At 42.0% G+C, this 17,282-nt stretch overlaps 2 protein-coding genes across 3 annotated transcripts; both read right to left on the minus strand.

The window, feature by feature from the left end:
* Positions 1-5,449: 5,449 nt before the first annotated feature.
* On the minus strand, positions 5,450-9,042 carry tnfsf13 (TNF superfamily member 13). Of its 2 annotated transcripts, XM_062535571.1 has the most exons (6): positions 8,793-9,042; positions 8,507-8,587; positions 7,127-7,195; positions 6,928-7,046; positions 6,644-6,797; positions 5,450-5,588 (listed from the first exon to the last, which is right to left on the minus strand). In XM_062535571.1, exons 1-6 carry the CDS (start codon positions 9,001-9,003, stop codon positions 5,473-5,475), a joined length of 750 nt encoding a protein of 249 aa, XP_062391555.1. In that variant the 5' UTR covers positions 9,004-9,042; the 3' UTR covers positions 5,450-5,472. The 2 variants fall into 2 exon arrangements, with proteins under 2 accessions (XP_062391555.1, XP_062391556.1); XM_062535572.1 differs by lacking the exon at positions 8,507-8,587.
* Positions 9,043-12,188: 3,146 nt separating this feature from the next.
* On the minus strand, positions 12,189-15,854 carry LOC134079490 (uncharacterized). Its single transcript, XM_062535573.1, has 7 exons — positions 15,817-15,854; positions 15,370-15,475; positions 14,281-14,403; positions 14,146-14,191; positions 13,781-14,004; positions 13,151-13,355; positions 12,189-12,632 (listed from the first exon to the last, which is right to left on the minus strand). The coding sequence occupies exons 2-7, from the start codon at positions 15,414-15,416 to the stop codon at positions 12,468-12,470; spliced, it is 810 nt and encodes a 269-aa protein (XP_062391557.1). The 5' UTR covers positions 15,417-15,475; positions 15,817-15,854; the 3' UTR covers positions 12,189-12,467.
* Positions 15,855-17,282: the final 1,428 nt, after the last annotated feature.

The raw sequence follows: 17,282 nt of genomic DNA on the forward strand, positions 1-17,282 counted from the left end.
TTACCGGATGCAGAAGTGCAGGGAACTCCCCACCCCGCTGACCGACCGGCCGGCCGACCGCCTGGCCTGCCTCTCCTGCCCCTCCTGCCCGCCTGCCTGCCGTGGAATAATAAACAGATGTTTACACTCTCGCGGCTCCTTAGCTTCCCACTGGCATTCCAGCCTCACGCCGCCTTTGTGCTGCCGCTCTGGAGGGAACGCATGCAGCACGCAAGAGATAACAGATTTATCGTGAAAGCATACCATGAGAAATACCGTGAGACAATATGGGTACATGCACAGACATACATACATGCCATATATATATATATGAATTGAATTGAATTGAATATATATATATATATATATATAATGTGCGCGTGTACTGTATGTAGCGTACTGTACAGAAACACACACAAACAAACACACACACACACACACGTACACACATGCACACACACATCTCTCTGTGTGTGTGTGTGTGTGTGTGTCTGTGTGTGTGTGTGTATGTGTGTGTGTATGTGTACTGTGAGAGAATGCTTCTGTGTGTGTGTGTGTGTGTGTGTGTGTGTGTGTGTGTGTGTGTGTGTGTGTGTGTGTGTGTGTGTGTATCTGTAGGTGTGTTTGAAGATTGCGCTGACAGGTGTTGTATCAGACATATATCAACCATTTGCCGAGGAAAATACTTTGTAGAAGTTTTTTTTCTACTCTTGTGAGCCTGGAGATTTGAATCAATGTTTCCTTAAGACATTCTGTTCTGAACCGAGGCCCAGTGAGAGAAAAGAAACTTCATACTCTTTGCCAAGCTCTTTGGAAATGGAGACAGAGGGGACCTTCAAAAACTTCTCTGAATTACACCCCCATAGTGCAAATAACCTTCCGATCAATAGCAACTTGGGCTTTAATATGGCTTCAATCCTTTTGACGTTTTGTTTAATGCTACCTAGCATGAATGAGAGCACATGATTGGAAAAAATATTTTTTTTCTAAACTTTCAATCCATTTATTTCTTCTTATTGCTTTGGTCTCCAAGCGCTTTCTCCCAGACATCAGTAACTGTTTTGGGGGCTTTGTAAAAGACACCGAAGAGCCTTTCCGTCTATCTCTTAGTGGTGTCCTAGACATGCAAGGACTGGAGTGAAGTGGACCCAAGGCCTAGGTTTACATCGCCCCCTACAGCTGAACACTGTGAAGTACATAAATGTCACACTATATGTCTGTGCATCATTCAGTATCATCAGTCGCCTTGGGCAGAGCCTGACCAAAACACAATCTCCATAGTCAATGAATTGAAGCAGGCTGGGACAGCGTTGTTCTCCCATTTTCACGTTGCCCCCCCTCCTGTGTTGCTGTGGCCCACTGAGGGAGAGGGCGAAATGGAGGCAACCTTCAGCCTCGTCTCGGATAGTGCTGAGTCGCTGAGCTTTAAAAATATCTTTGACACGACTGGCTCCATTCTCTCTGTGGGAAAGGTGTCCGGCCTGTGGCTGTTTATCAGCCTATCGTGTGTGTGTGTGTGTGTGTGTGTGTGTGTGTGTGTGTGTGTGTGTGTGTGTGTGTGTGTGTGTGTGTGTGTGTGTGTGTGTGGCTGTGGCTGTGGCTGTGGCTGTGTGTGTGTGTGTGTGTGTGTGTGTGTGTGTGTGTGTGTGTGTGTGTGTGTGTGTGTGTGTGTGTGTGTGTGTGTGTGTGTGTGGCTGTGGCTGTGGCTGTGGCTGTGTGTGTGTGTGTGTGTGTGTGTGTGTGTGTGTGTGTGTGTGTGTGGCTGTGGCTGTGTGTGTGTGTGTGTGTGTGTGTGTGTGTGTGTGTGTGTGTGTGTGGCTGTGTTTGTGTATGTGTATGTGTGTGTGTGTGTGTGTGAGAGAGAGTGTGTGGGTGCAACTGGGCGACTGTGTGAAAGAGTGAAAGAAAGAGAGTTCCATTTGGGTCAGGGTGAAACACACTGCATGGGAACCAAATACAGGATTTCAAATAATACACAAGCAGCACATACTTAGTCACAACGCGGTGACACCGAGTTGGCAGTCGCCCTATCAGCCACCCTCTCGCCCAATCTCCGTCTCTTTGCTTTTCTCACGAAAGGCGCTTCAGCTGACATCTGCTCATTTTCTCTCTCCCCTCACCTGAATTCCCCTCATTTCAGCACCTTTCTCTCTCTCTCTCTCTCTCTCTCTCCATCTCACCATCTCATCATCAAAAAAGCGTTTATCTCCTGACCTCCTCATTTCTATCTCCTTAGTTTCTCCATCTACCTCCAAATGAATCTTGACCTTTCTCTCCGTTTATCGGTGCAGTGCCGTGTGAAATAGTCCATCAGATTTGTGCTGTTATCTGTTTACTTTCCCCTCCCGCTTTTCTCTCTCTCTCCCTCTCTCTCTCTCTCCAGCCTCCGTTCCACTCCATTTCTCTGATACGGGCCTCCATATCTGTTTGCATTTTCTGGTTGCTCTGTTTGCTTCCTCACACGGCCTCGCTTAATGGGCAAATAATATTCAAAGAACACACAGACATATGCACTGCTGGAGCCAGTCTGGGCAAATGTAGTTAGTTAATGGAAACCTGGGTGAGCCACCCCTCCCGTTTCACAGTCCCCACTGCTTTGTGAGGAAGCTAGGATTGTTACACGCTTAGGCACAAACCTGACCCTGCCGCACAATAAAGGTCAGCGCTCGTCGCTGGAAGAGAAAATGAGAGGAAGAGGGTATATACCGCTTATTCACATTCAGACATGTGTTGTTTTATTTTGTTTGTTTTGCTTGTTTTCATCCTCCTTTCCTTCTCGACTATGTTTGGTGCGCTCTTCTTAGCGGGGACGGAGGAACCCGGGGGCTCGCTGTGAACAGTGGCAGAGCCTCTACCCATAACCCCACAAGTCTCCAAAGACCTGAGGTGCTGACTTACATTTTCCTGCTGTGCATTATCCTGGCCGACCCTGGCTTCCCCCCCTCCCCATACAGTACGTGATGAGAGGGAGGGAGGGAGGGAGGGAGTGTGAGAACAGTGCAAGAAGAGAGAGTTCTCACTGTTTATGATGTGAGATTTTCATTGTACTGTACTCTTTTTTTTTCCCTCGGATGTGTCTAAAAATAACTCGTGTTCATCATTTTGTTTTTGTCCTACGAGCGAATATCATGGTGATTTAACAAAGATGACAATGTTATGGCTGCCAAATGCAAATGTTGACGGGTATGACTAGTAAAAGCACTTTGTGATGAAACATGGCCAACTCAGGATATGACAAAGATAGATGCTATCCGGGTATGATTCAGCAAAAAAACATTAGAAAACGGAATTAGAGCCACAAGAGACAGGGCTAAAATTCTGCACTGCACACTTTTGGATTTCAGCTGAAAAGCTTATTGTCTGAATGATTGTAGGTGTTGTAAGATCAGGGAGACAAATTATTATCCTTACTACAAATGTACGAAACATACAAAAATGACCATATTCACAAATAAATAGAAGAGATTTTTATTAGACTGTTGAGCATTCATACAGTTTATGTAATAGGCTAGAACATGCCTGAGAAATGTGTTCTCTAACATTTCACAGAGAAAGTCCACATACTGGTTATTTGAAAAATGTCCACTATTTTAGCGTGTTAGTCACCTTTAGCCCTTCGTTGAAATATACTTGAAACTCCAATAGTGGCTGAAGACAATAAACAGTCAAAATTGAAGGCCTCTGCAGACCACTGTTCTCTCAGTGTTAGGGCTGACAGTTCAGCTCAACAGGAAAATGAGTCATTGTCTGGCTGCTAGCCATTGCACGTGAAAGCATACAAAGCTCCACAGTGCCACCTGCCATGGAACATTGCTATAGCACGAACCATTAAATTAGTCCTTCAAAAACAGAACAAGACATCTGCGGTAATCTCAGAGGAAGTGGGCAGAGGGGGGAGTAAGACACTGTGCTCTGGCAGAGGAAGGGTCATCCTCAAAGTGATACCGATTCCCTTTGATTTGTGTGCCCAATTTCATCAATGACACACTATGTCACAATGTTCAACACTATATACTCTACTTTGAGCTGAACATTTCCCCTGTTGAGAAATGTTACTTCCCTGTTGGAGTATTTTACTTCCTCTGTTGAAATTCAACCTCAAGTTCTTTTGATACTGAGCCTTAAGATGATGATATACTGGGCAATATTACGCAATGTTGCCAGTCAGTGATGCGGAACCAAGCAGTTCATTCTTTCTGCACTCTCAAAAGGAATGTGTGTTGGTCCCTATCTGGACACAGAGATGTGTTGTTTTCAACACTGATTTTGAGAGTGTGTTGTAATGTGTGAGTCTTTTCTGGAAGTCAACTTTTCTCAAGCATCCAATCAGAACGTTAAGAATAAGTCATCTGATTGCTCAAGGCAGTTGCCTGAATCCAGATAACATGCTCCATAGCAGAAACTGTTAGCATGACATTCAGTAAGATAAACACCCAAATGAATCTAGTGCCAAACTTGCGCCACTATGGTCCCATAACAAGCTTTGTTAAACTTTACAGATATAACAGAATAATGTAACACTAAATACATGGACATAATGTTCACTGTTGAAACCAAAGGGGACATGCAGCGTTATCTCATCACAAGTAGTATATTCAGATGCCCTGAGATCTCAATGAGATGAATGACAGACCGAGCAGCAACATAGAGTACCAATATAGAGTAACAGTGGTGTTAATGTGAGCCTGTGAGTGTTAAAGGGATATTCCGCCATTTTTGGAAATACGCTCATTTTCCACCTCCCCTCGAGCAAAACAATCGATATTTACCTTGTTCCCGTTCATTCAGCCATTCTGTGAGTCTGGCGATACAACTTTTAGCTTCAGCCTAGCATAGATCATTGAATCGGATTAGACCATTAGCTTCTCGCCTGCTAGCTTCATGTTTAAAAGTGACTAAGATTTCTGGTAATTTTCCCATTTAAAACGTGTCTCCTCTCAAGTTAGAAAGTGCAATAAGACCAACTGAAAGTGAAACCTGGCGTTTTTCTAGGCTGATTTGACATGGAACTACACTCTCATCTGGCGTAATAATCAAGGCAACTTGCAAACTACTGGCACTACTACTGCTTGTTGTCTATGGGGACTATTTTCAGATGCTGCGTACGATATCACTGTGCCTATGGTACGTTTGCAAGTTGCCTTGATTATTACGCCAGATGAGAGTGTAGTTCCATGTCAAATCAGCCTAGGAAAATGCCAGGTTTCATTTTCAGTTGGTCTTATTGCACTTTCTAACTTGAGAGGAGACACGTTTTAAATGGGAAAATTACCAGAAATCTTAGTCACTTTTAAACATGAAGCTAGCAGGCGAGAAGCTAATGGTCTAATCCGATTCAATGATCTATGCTAGGCTGAAGCTAAAAGTTGTATCGCCAGACTCACAGAATGGCTGGATGAACGGGAACAAGGTAAATATCGATTGTTTTGCTCGAGGGGAGGTGGAAAATGAGCGTATTTCCAAAAATGGCGGAATATCCCTTTAAGCCATGCTCTACTGCCAGAGGCTGGAAATGCCGAAGAACGTTGCGTGTGAACGGCGGTCGAGTTCGGCTGACTTTCGTGGGACATAGAGCTCAAGGACGGTTCCAGACTCCAAGAAGAAAATCCCTGAAAAAGGACAGAGCACTCTTCATTTGGACAATTCCTTCAGAAATGCCACAGTTTCATACATTTTAAATTAAGCGAGCACATTCATAAACCCAAACAATACATCGCTAGCTGGTTGCAATGAAAGTGAATTCACACCGCTGCCACTAGGAAACCCACAGGCTGAGCCTCCCTTTTTTGATTGAAAAACAGATTCCTCTCCTCCTCATCTCCTGTACTGACCAAGTCTACACGGTTGTTTCATTGTGCTGATCAAAGCAAGTAGATATAAATATTTAAAACAACCCGCAAACTCTGACAAAAAACATTTCACTGCACCACCCATGGGTATAAATTATTTCCACCCTTCCACCACGAGTTCCCTATAACCAGACACAGTGATTCAAAAAATAATAATAGCCTAATAATAACGATAACAAATAACAACTTGCAGGCAAGTTGCCTGTTCTTTAGTGCTGTCTCGCTGTGAGCATTAAAGGGATAGTTCGGATTTTAAGACACGAAGTTGTATGGGTTCCCTGTCAGCAACGTAGTGCATCAGCACTGACTTACCCCCGACAGCGTCCTGTGAGCCGAGATCCAGCCGGTTTTTGATCGTTTTTGATGCCGGACTATTTTCTTCAGCAAGTTTCTGGGGTCACGAAAGTAAAGTGTTTTTCTTCTCAAAACCATATGCGTTCAACAGAGTGATATATTTGCACCACAAAAACGTTGTCCAGCTGTCAGTAGCGCGCAGTGATAGGAATCGCGAAAAATAAGTAAGTGATAACGAGGTTTGAATTTTTCCTGGACAACGTTTTTGTGGTGCAAATATATCACTCTGTTGAACGCATATGGTTTTGAGAAGAAAAACACTTTACTTTCGTGACCCCAGAAACTTGCCGGACTACTTTCTTCAGCATCAAAAACGATCTAAAACCGGCTGGATCTCGGCTCACAGGACGCTGTCGGGGGTAAGTCAGTGCTGATGCACTACGTTGCTGACAGGGAACCCATACAACTTCGTGTCTTAAAATCCGAACTATCCCTTTAAGGATAGCCTACTCATTACTCACCGGCAGTGTAGCAACTATTGAGGGCCTTGATTTTGCTATTGTCGGGCATGTTCTTTGCACACATCATAATGTTGGTGCCATTGCTGTGTTCAGTGCCATTAGGGCGTTTAGTGATCACGTGACCCATGGACCATGTGGTGCCCTTGTAGAGTACCTGTGTGTGGAAGCACAACAGACAAAAAACATTTGATTTTCTCCAATTACAGTCAATTCCTTCAATTACAATTACTTCAAACAAATTCCAACAGCTTGGACAACCCACAACCTCCATGTGCATGTTCTACCTGGCTGTAGATGAAGTAAGGTCCTTCTGTCGCCACGGTCACAGTCTCCCCAGATACCTCCAGCCCCTCTCCTTGGCTCCCTGCAGCCGTCCATTGTATGGCTGTATAGTCGTCTTTATCTGACAAGAGGACAAAATGGCTAAATGACACAAATAAAACTAACATATAGGTATATATGTTGTGCTTTTGAGAAACTTACCATATGAAACAAAAGACGAAGCCCTCAGATGAAGGAAAGTACGGCGTCCTACTGAAGCGCACTGGCGTTCTGTTGAAGCACAATGTCAGGTGATATCCCAAACCCATTCTGATGTCTACATTATCATAGGCACTGGTCAGGTAAATAGGCTTTTGTAACCAAAGCATGCTTCTTGTGTCTGATACATTACACTGAAAATGTGTTGGACCGCATACATTGAATTTAACAGCAGCAATACTTACAATGCCAACCACATATTGTCGACAGCACCTTATGATTGCGGCTGTCTTAGCACCAGCTTCAACTAGCATGGCTCATTTAGGAGAATTTATGAGGTAGTGACAGTGTCATTTCTCACATGTCTGCAGTTTAAAATTCTAAAACACACCTTTATTTTATTCCTAGAGTTCAGTTGTTGAATGTTTTCATGGAGTTGGTTTTGATAGCAACATTTCAGTGAGCTGTCTCCCAATGTGTAGGCTGCATACTGACAAAGCACTGCACACCTTGCTCATGATATGGACAGGGACTTTATTTGAGTCAAGCTCAACATGATGGGTGCTGATTCCATACTATCAAGAGCATTTAGAGATTTCTTGATAGATCTTGACTGTCTAATACTATCAGTTGCACACTAGACTGGAACAAATGGCTCAAAAAGGCTTAAATGGAAGAATAAGCTCTTCTTACACTGAAAAGAGTCATGCATATGACAAAACAGGTCTCAGACATAAGATGGTTTCCTGATAGAAAGGGTCTGGGTTAGGTCCAAAATAAGCAAATGACATATTGAGGGAGGCTGAGACAAGACAAGTTGTCAATGCCAAAATATGACTACATCAGGCTCAATTCCGCTTCTCTGGGATTAACTCCCCTTGTTTGGGACAGACAAAGGACTCAACCACACTGTCGTCATCAGCACAACAGTTCGAATTCAGTATAAATAAAATATTGGAAAAAAATACTGGAAAAGACAGACATGTCAGTAATGTAGGCTAGGCACTCTACTGCCTCACTAGTCATTGTTTATAAAAGTTTAGAACCTGCACTGTTCAGCAACCTGCACTCTGAACTAGCTTGGTTGTGTCACATCATTTGAAACAAGTGTGATCAATTGTGATTTTGCCACTTGTGGTTACAGGATCATCACAGTAAAACGTGTGTTTTAGCCTACTAAGTGTAAACTATTTATAGAGTATACTGTTTAAAGAGTGATCGATTCAATAAATGTGTTCAATTGTGTTCAATTGAGCATTTGGTTCAATGAATGGAGTTCAGTGTTTTAGGCCTATAGTCATTGCAAAATGCTGTACATTTGTAAGAAATTGGAAGTGAAGCTAGACTATAGATCGTACTTTTTATGATATTTCAAAGACTCACTCCGTTTCTGGGTCTGCCGTTGCTTTCGTCCCCGTTTGGATGTCTCTCTTCTGCCTCTACTTGCACTCTGTCCTTTCGCATCTGTGTAACAGTCCCATACCTGTATGACACTGTCTTGGCTATTATTGCTATTCTTTTGGCATACTTCTGTGCATACAGTGAAGAACTTTGAAAGCGACTTTTCTAACATTAGATGTCTGCAGTTGTTCAGACGTCAACATTGTTGTTGATGGTAGCATAACCTACTTGTCAAAGGAGCCTATGATACATTTCAACCATCACTCACCGACCCCGCTGCAGTAAGCAGAACGCTTGATGATGTCCGCCTTTTCAACGTTCATCTTTAAAGCCATGAGATCATTCCTCAATTCATTGATCTGCTCCGATTGCAAACGTAACAGACTGAAGCAGATACAAACTGTTATAAGTGACACTGCGCAGAAAATGACTGTTGTCGCGCCACTCACGGGGCATATCACAAGTGGTCTTTGCGCCATGGGAATGGTGCCAACCGTTAGCGGGCCGTCTGTATAAAGTTCTTGTGCCGTAAATGCACGGACAACAAAGAAGAACACACGTTTCTGTCCGCTTTCACTTTCAGGATGTCATCATCGTCATAGCTTTGGAAGAAAATGCGTGGGAGTATATTAGTCATTGGTTTGTCCTGTAACAACACAATGTACATCCAAGGAACAGTAGGCTACTCTAATTGAAAATACAGTAGGCCTAAGTAAGTTCAGACAATGTTTTCATATTAATGACAAAGTTGTAAAACATTAGTAAATCATTTCCAAAACTGATCTTCTCTCAAAGGCAACAATCATTTGTAGGCTAGATGGAATTCTGTGCACTAAGGTTTGTCTGAATCCGGCCTGGTATTGACTTGAACTTTTCGCTTGAAAAACAGACACAAGATATGCAGGGAGAATGTGATTAAAGGAGAGAGGGGGTGGTAGCATGCTGTGGTCAGTCTCTGAGAACGGCCTGAAAATAAAAACCCCACTACATCACCCGCTGGGTGCCTTTGGATGGAGGCACTTCTCTGCAGCTCTTCAAAGCCCACTCACCTTCCCAGGGTTTCCTCCTGAGCACTAATGCCTCCCTGGCCTGACATCTCAACCGTGTGCCAAACGCCCAGGGCAGTGCCGTGGACCCAGGCATCGAGCACCGCTCGAGGCAGTAGAGCGGATGCACAGACAAGGTGACCCACTGCAAGTAAGCTGGGTAGACATTGCTCCCAGCTGGAGGCCAATAGCATGGCCACTAAATGCATACTCCTCTGGTGAGCCGAGACACAGCTTATTCCAAACAAATACTCCCTGCTTGGAGAAAGTCACAGGCACTGCCCATGACTTGAGACCAGGAAAACTTGACTAGGCTACATGGATGTCAGCAGGGACGGACTGGGACCAAAAAAAGGCCCACTATCATTCGCATTCGCACACACATTAGCTGTCTGTCATGATACAGTCTCACAATATGGCAGTGAGATATTTTACAAAAATGATCATTATTGATTAATGATAACTATTTTGCCTCGTGCCTTCATTCATATAGGTATTCAAAACCAACAGGGACTTCATATACCATTATGAATGGGGGTCTATCAATAAATGGCCTTCAGTGTCTGTTCATCTTTTTAAGACATTGCACAAAGCCTACAACTTGGTCAGGTTGGTGCACAGTACTCTCATCAAGATATGGGCCTCAGGGCTGTCAAATCAGCTTGGAGTGAGATTTAATAACTGAGTATGTGCACACAGAGCATTTGGTGACATGTTTAAGGGGCAAAAACAAGAGAATGCACGCACATCTAGCAGGTGCTGGACCAAAAAAGACGTGAAAAGAGATGATAAAGGTCCGCACACTGATAGCAGCTCTCAGGTTTATTTAGCACAACGTTTCGGACCAAGGTCCTTCATCATTCTGTGCAACACAGAACAGGTGCAGGGGGAGGATATATATACATGGAGGGGGGTGTGTCACTCAATTAGTAAATTACAATATATACAGATGATGTAACAAGGGCCATCTTGCACCCAAAAATATCAACAATCAAGAGTCACCATATCAAAAATGACAGTATATTTTTCAATATTTCATCATTGCTGGATAAAAAAAATTCCTACACATGGACATGGTATTAGGTTAATAGTCATGAAGAAACAAGAGCTCTTAAAGTTAATAAGAGCTCTGAAGATAATATCAGTCATGTTTAAGGGCATACATGTCACCAAATCAAATTGCCTAGTAGAACTCAAGTGGTTCAAATTCAGAGGTACAGGAGCAGAGCTCCCTCCAGGCCCCCCACCAATGAAGCCCTGTATCGAGTATTTCTTACCTCCATCAAGGAGGTTATGTTTTTCATCTGGGTTTGTTTGGCTGTCTGTCTGTGTCTGTTTGTTTGTTTGTTTGTTTGTCTGTTTGTTTGCAAGATAGCTCAAAAAGTTATGAATGGATTTTGATGACATTTTCAGGAAAGGTCTGAAATGACCCAAGAAAGAAACGATTAAATTGTGATCCGTGTCACCGTCTGGATCCAGCAGGCGGTTATGTTTTCGCTTGGCGGAGGTCTGCTCTCTCGGATTGCTTTTTCAAGTAAGGACCTGTTTTGTGGCTCACTCTCTCACCCTCTTCTGTTCTCTCTCTGCATCCTCTCTCTCCAAACTCTCTTCTCTGTCTTTTTGTTTTTAAATAGTAAAAAGTTCATCAATTTGTATTCTTTGATAAAGCCCATGCCTATGTTGGACCATGACACATGTTCATGAAAATTGTGCTGATCTAGCCGTCTTTGCCTTCTCTTTGTTGGTAAACTTTGCTGTAAAAGAGCTTAATGCTGAGACAAATGTCCCTTGTATAAACAAAGGGTGTTTGTTTTAAAGTTAAAGAGTCATTTAAAAGTTAAAAGTTTACTCAGGGTGACCTGCCAGAGCTGACATCAAGAACATACTTCACCAAACATCCCTACAGTCCGTCTGTGTGTGTCATATCTACAGTAGTAATGCATCTACTTTTTGTTATAAACATTTTGACATGTCTACCCTGCACTGTGCAGTTTGTTTTCTGATGGAGAGTAGTATTAAGATGGTTTAGGCTAGTGGTCGCCTGGCCCGTGGGCCAAATCCAGTCCGGATTCAGTCCAGTCCCCTGTGGCAAGGCAGTGAGATGTGTTCTAACCATGACACATAAAAGAAACACCCGGTAAGGCAACTAATGTCAGCTTTAGGACGGCAGTTGCAGAGACCAACATCAATTGCATCAGTTAGTGGCAGCTGTGGTAGCAAACATCTAGATAACTGGACAATGCGATTCATCCTTCGTCATTCAACAATAAGGCAACATTTGTGCAAGGACTAAAAAAGCAGCGACATGCCATTGCCAGTAAACATGCAAATGTGTAGCCTGTGAGAGGCAGTAACGTTGGAACCAATTTCTGTCAGGGCGTCAGACAATGGTGTTAACTTTGTATGTAAAAGCATTCCAAGAGGGGGAAATTGATTGATAGTTGTTTCTAGTGTTTTGTGAATGTTATTGGCAACTGCAGTGTCCTTATCAGTACTCTGAATAAGACCAGTAGCTTCCTCTGACATTTCACCAATATTTGTTTTATTATACTTTCAAAGACCAGAGAAAAAACAAACTTTTTAAGTAAATGTCAATGGGAAATATTGAGATTGGATGATTAATGTTTGATATTAACATTAATGTCAATGACAACGGGTCAATGACAAGTCATATTTTTTAAATACATTAAAACGAGATAAATACAATTTAATTTAATTTAATTTATGCTTAACTTGTGTTAAGATCTGATTGTGACACTATCATAAGATGTTGACACTAGAGATGCATGAGTGAAAAACTACATTCCTTGACAATTAATGATAAAAAAAAACATGACGAAGGAAAGCATTCATCATCTGAAATAAACGAGTGTTGTAAGCCCCAGAAAAGAACATTTTCACTCCTCAGTTCTTTGCCCAAATCCCCAGAATTGTTCCCGCGGCAAACTGGGGCTTTGCCAGGCACTCTGTGACTGCCGGTCCACAGATGCCAGAACAAAAGCCGTCATGGGATTTCCACCTGGCGCAAGACTCAGCATCTGATCACATCCAGGAAACACGCGCTGCGGAACAGAGCATAAACGCTTAGTACGAAATGTAAGAATTTTGAGGATTACATTTCATTTTCTAGATTTGGATCATTGAAGTAAGCCATTGCCCCTGAGGACAAAACAGCAGGTATTATACATAATAATTGATAAATAATCTCAATATATGCACTAGGATATCTGTCATCTGCAAAATATCTCAATCTGTGTGTTGTGATTTCGATTTATATATACAGTTAGGAACAAAAATGATTCATACCCCTGGCAAATATTGATTTAATGTTGATTTTCTCTTGACCAATATGTTGGTTCTGACTGAAAATGACACTGCCACATGGCTAAAGGTATTAAGACAATGCAGTAGGAACATGGAATCAAAAAACTACCTGTAAGAGTTTTCGTATCAACAAGAAAATCAACATTAGCTCTATATATGCCAGGGGTATGAATAATTGTGTTCTACATGAAAATACAATAAAAAATACTTTGATTAAAAAATATATATATATATATGAACTAGGCTAAACGTGTACCTTGTGGCTGTACAATGCTGCGTCTGTGAACGTATGGGTGCTGATATCCATATGTACGTCTATTGGAGCCTCATTAAAACCAACTCTGGAAATGGGCTCAGGCAATTGCTCATCCCTAGCCTCTAGAAGGTCCTTAAACCCCATTGTGTTGTCTTCTGTTGGCACAAAGTCATTGCTGTCGCTCCACCAGGTATCCCTCTTGAGCCTAAGAAACAGATACAGTTCTCTTTTTCAAGAATGGAAACCCAAAGTCCCATCAGCTTTTACACACGTTCCACAAGTATGCAGTGCTTGCATTGCACACTGCTCATTTCAACAAGTAAAGGCCCCAGCTGGTTTTCACCAGTAATTGCTTAGTGCAACCACATGGGGGAGCCGGACACCATGCAAACCAGCACTTTTACATTATCTGACTCACACATCAGATATCTGATTGATCTCACCGCTTGTCAGTTGACTGGATGATAACATGTATCATACATGACCCTATTTTAAAACAATGATTTCCTGCAGGGCATGTACATAGTGAATACATCTAAATTACTGAAAATATACCCAGATAAACCAGATTATTGAGAATATACCCTGCAATTAAAATGGCACCACCCCTCTCTGCCCATATACCCTCACAGGTCAATGGAGCTCTGTCTTCTCTTCAGATCTCCTATGTGGTTCAACACGGCGGCCACTTTGGGCTGCATCGCTGGAGTCCTCTGCACCTCAGTGCTTCTCTTCCCCTTCTGTCGACGCCCCATCAGATCAGCTGGGGAAGGTAGCTGCTCCGCTCCCGAAGCCAGACCCTCACCCCATCGACGTTTTGAGGGTGGCCCCTGTATGACTCCCTTGGCATTCACCTGGACAATGTCACATTTTGATTTCTAGGTCTACACGACTTCATATTTTTGTTTGTTACGTTGAAATATGGCTGAAATATATGTGTGTCGTTTTATAACATAGCTGGAAATATCAATGCCATACTTCAGTCAGACACTCACCTGTCCTCTGGGGGATGTAAAGCAGTTGTCGTAGGGACTCTCGTGGCTGGGGGGGTCAACAAAGGGACACTTCAGCCAGGTTCACGCAACACAACTGAAATATGTGACTGTTGAAGATTTGACAATGATAGTGACCTAGGCTGATGTACAATTCTATCCCAGAATGCCTCATCATACTGGGGGAAAGCACTGGGCTCCTGGAAAGATACAGACTGTGGCACCTCCACCTCACACATTCGTTGCACCTCCTTTGACTTTCTGTGGGATTGTAACACACACACACACACACACACACACACACACACACACACACAGAGAGAGAGAGAGAGAGAGAGAGAGAGAGAGAGAGAGAGAGAGAGAGAGAGAGAGAAACGACATAGGCTGATTTTGCATAGGCTGTTTTTTTTTCCTTTTGTAAAAGCTAGCTACAAATGAATGCATTCATCATTCATCCAAAATATAACCGCAAAGAAGAATTCGGGTGAGGGAACCTGTTTTACAGAGAACCATAGGAACAGAGGTGGGCAGTAATGAATTACGAAATACAGTATGTTAGTACTGTAGCCTACTTCAGTAGCATTTTCAGGTATCTGTACTTTACTGGAGTATTTATTTATTTGCCAACATCATCTTTCATTTACATTCATTTTCACAGTTAGCTAATTTCTACTTCTTACAATGTCAATAGATTTGTTCATTTAATTGCATTTGAGCGAATTATTACTTATCTATTCTTATTTTGAGTCGTTTCACCTTTCAGACATAAAGACTTGTGTTCCCAGGCTAAAAGACTTGAGTAAAGAAGTTTAATCAGTAACTTATACGTTTTTTAAACACAGGTAGGCTAGGCTATATTTTGCCATCTCTCCATAGAAACATGCACCAAATCAATATAGCCTCCCACAGAGTAAGCTTACTTACTAACTTTATTGCATTTATTCAAAGAGAGAGAAAGTGACCATTAAAACTGATTTCGACTAATTAGGCTACACCATAACTAATTTGGATAGTAGATGCTAGCCCACTCCCGAAAGTGTCAACAGTACTAGATAGCCTTGTAGCTAAAATGAGTTACCTAGAAAATGTCACTTTGTTAGGTTACCTAAACATCCATGTTAGATGACAAACACCTACAATTGTATTTCTAGTTTTCCTCTTCAGAGTATTGAGAACAACATTCAGACCAACTTTATTGTAGGCTAGTAAACGTTATTGTGTACTCACCTGGCAAAAGACAAGAATTCGTCATCATTTTCAATCTGGAGCTCCATCTGATTTCGCTAACTAGAGTCAAATCTGTCTAATCCTGGCTGCCACACACCTCGAATACCTGCGAAAACAAAGGGAAAGAGGATTAAGTGTTAGGGTATCTTGCAGTTTCGTATCAGCACATACTTAGCTGTAGCTGTTAACATGGTCTTTTTGCTATCTTGATGAGTCTAGCTTGAATTTAATAACTGCTAACCTGTCAGGTCAGGTTGGCTAACGTTAGCTAGCAGCTAGCATTCTGTCAACTGAATGTTTTCTATTTCATTCATATTACTATGAAAGAGTAAGAATAAGATTACAATATTTAGTCAAAATATGTACAACAATAGCAATATGGTGACGACAACATTCAGACAACGTGTACCTAAAGTCAAGAATCCACAGAGAGAACTGTAGGCTTACCAAATGTTTCAGGTAATATGTATGCTGGCTAGCCAGCTGGTGTTTACCCTCACGTGACCTCCAGGTAGTTAGGCTGATAAGCAAAACAACTGTGCATTTTATGACTAAAGCATGAACGTTTCACCATATAATTTTCACCCCCTAAAGTTTAATTTCAGATGTGGAGGCACTTCAGATCTGACCTCTGGGCCTAGATATTTGCTGTAGGCCTACAATATAAACATATTTTTACAAGTCATTCCAGAATTCTAATGTGAAGAATAAGCAGCAGCTGCAGTCACAAGCCTGCAACCTCAATCGATTATTCAGGTATTTTAAATAAACCATGTGATGGAGTTTAGGTGAAATCAAATTAATTATACGATCATTTATATTCATATTCATCATTTAAATGAGGATATTTTTCCCTATGAATTTTCTAACAATGGGTGCTGAGTAGCGAACAAAGTCCAAAGCTGTGTTCGAAAAGTTCACTCGTTCACTATGTAGTGCACTATGTAGTGAATCAGCCATTTTGTAGTGGTGTTCGAAATTTAACTGTTACGTTCGTTCACTACTTTCGTCCCCTACAAATTCGTCGCGTGATATGCCTAAATGTAGGGTACAGAAGCTGTACACTACTTGGACTAACCTTGACCATAATGCATTGCGGACCATCGCGATTCCCGGGAAAAGTCAAAACAGCAGTCTCTGTAGCCTGCCAGCTGACAAGACGGACAACTCTCTACAAATGTAAGTGATGTTTTGTTGTTGATGGTTAACGTTATGGTAATGAATTCACCCCTGTGTAGCCAGTTGAGTCAGAATTTAGTCATCTCAATATTATTTTAATTAACGTTACGGTTGGTTTACTTAACGTTAAGACAAAGTTAACGTGTAATACTAACACGACCTACCTCAGCTGGTTTGACGTTGGCGTTATGATAGCCTACTGCATAAGTTAGCCCACGTTAACGTTAGTTGAAAATACTCTAATTATCATTGCACTGAACGGCTTACTCACATGTAATGGTAATGTCACAACAACTTTGTTATCCTACAAGCTAACGTTAGTTATATCGAAGCATCGTCACCATTTCGTCTCAACAACACAACACTAGTTTCTTTCACTAACGTTAGCTGAAAAAACACACGGGACATCAGGCCACACACAACGTTAGCTACCTTTTCATCCTCGCTTCCTTTGATTGATGTCAGGTAGCCTAGTTTGATTAAGAGTTTAACGGTATCACAAATCCACAAAACTTGCAGTCATTTAACCTTGACTAGCACGGCTATCCTTCAGCAATAAAACAAATTATGAACTCATGGGGGTCTGTCCTATCAACGGTATCAGTGAATGAACAAATGGATTCGTCCATGAATTGGTGCTAACAGAGATTGATAGTTTTTTTTTTCATTAGCCTACATTAGGGCTACATTTAGCAGACACTTTTTGTCCAAAGTAACTTACTGTACATGTCAAC

The sequence above is a fragment of the Sardina pilchardus genome, chromosome 5 (genome assembly GCF_963854185.1).
Source record: "Sardina pilchardus chromosome 5, fSarPil1.1, whole genome shotgun sequence".
NCBI lineage: Eukaryota > Metazoa > Chordata > Actinopteri > Clupeiformes > Clupeidae > Sardina > Sardina pilchardus.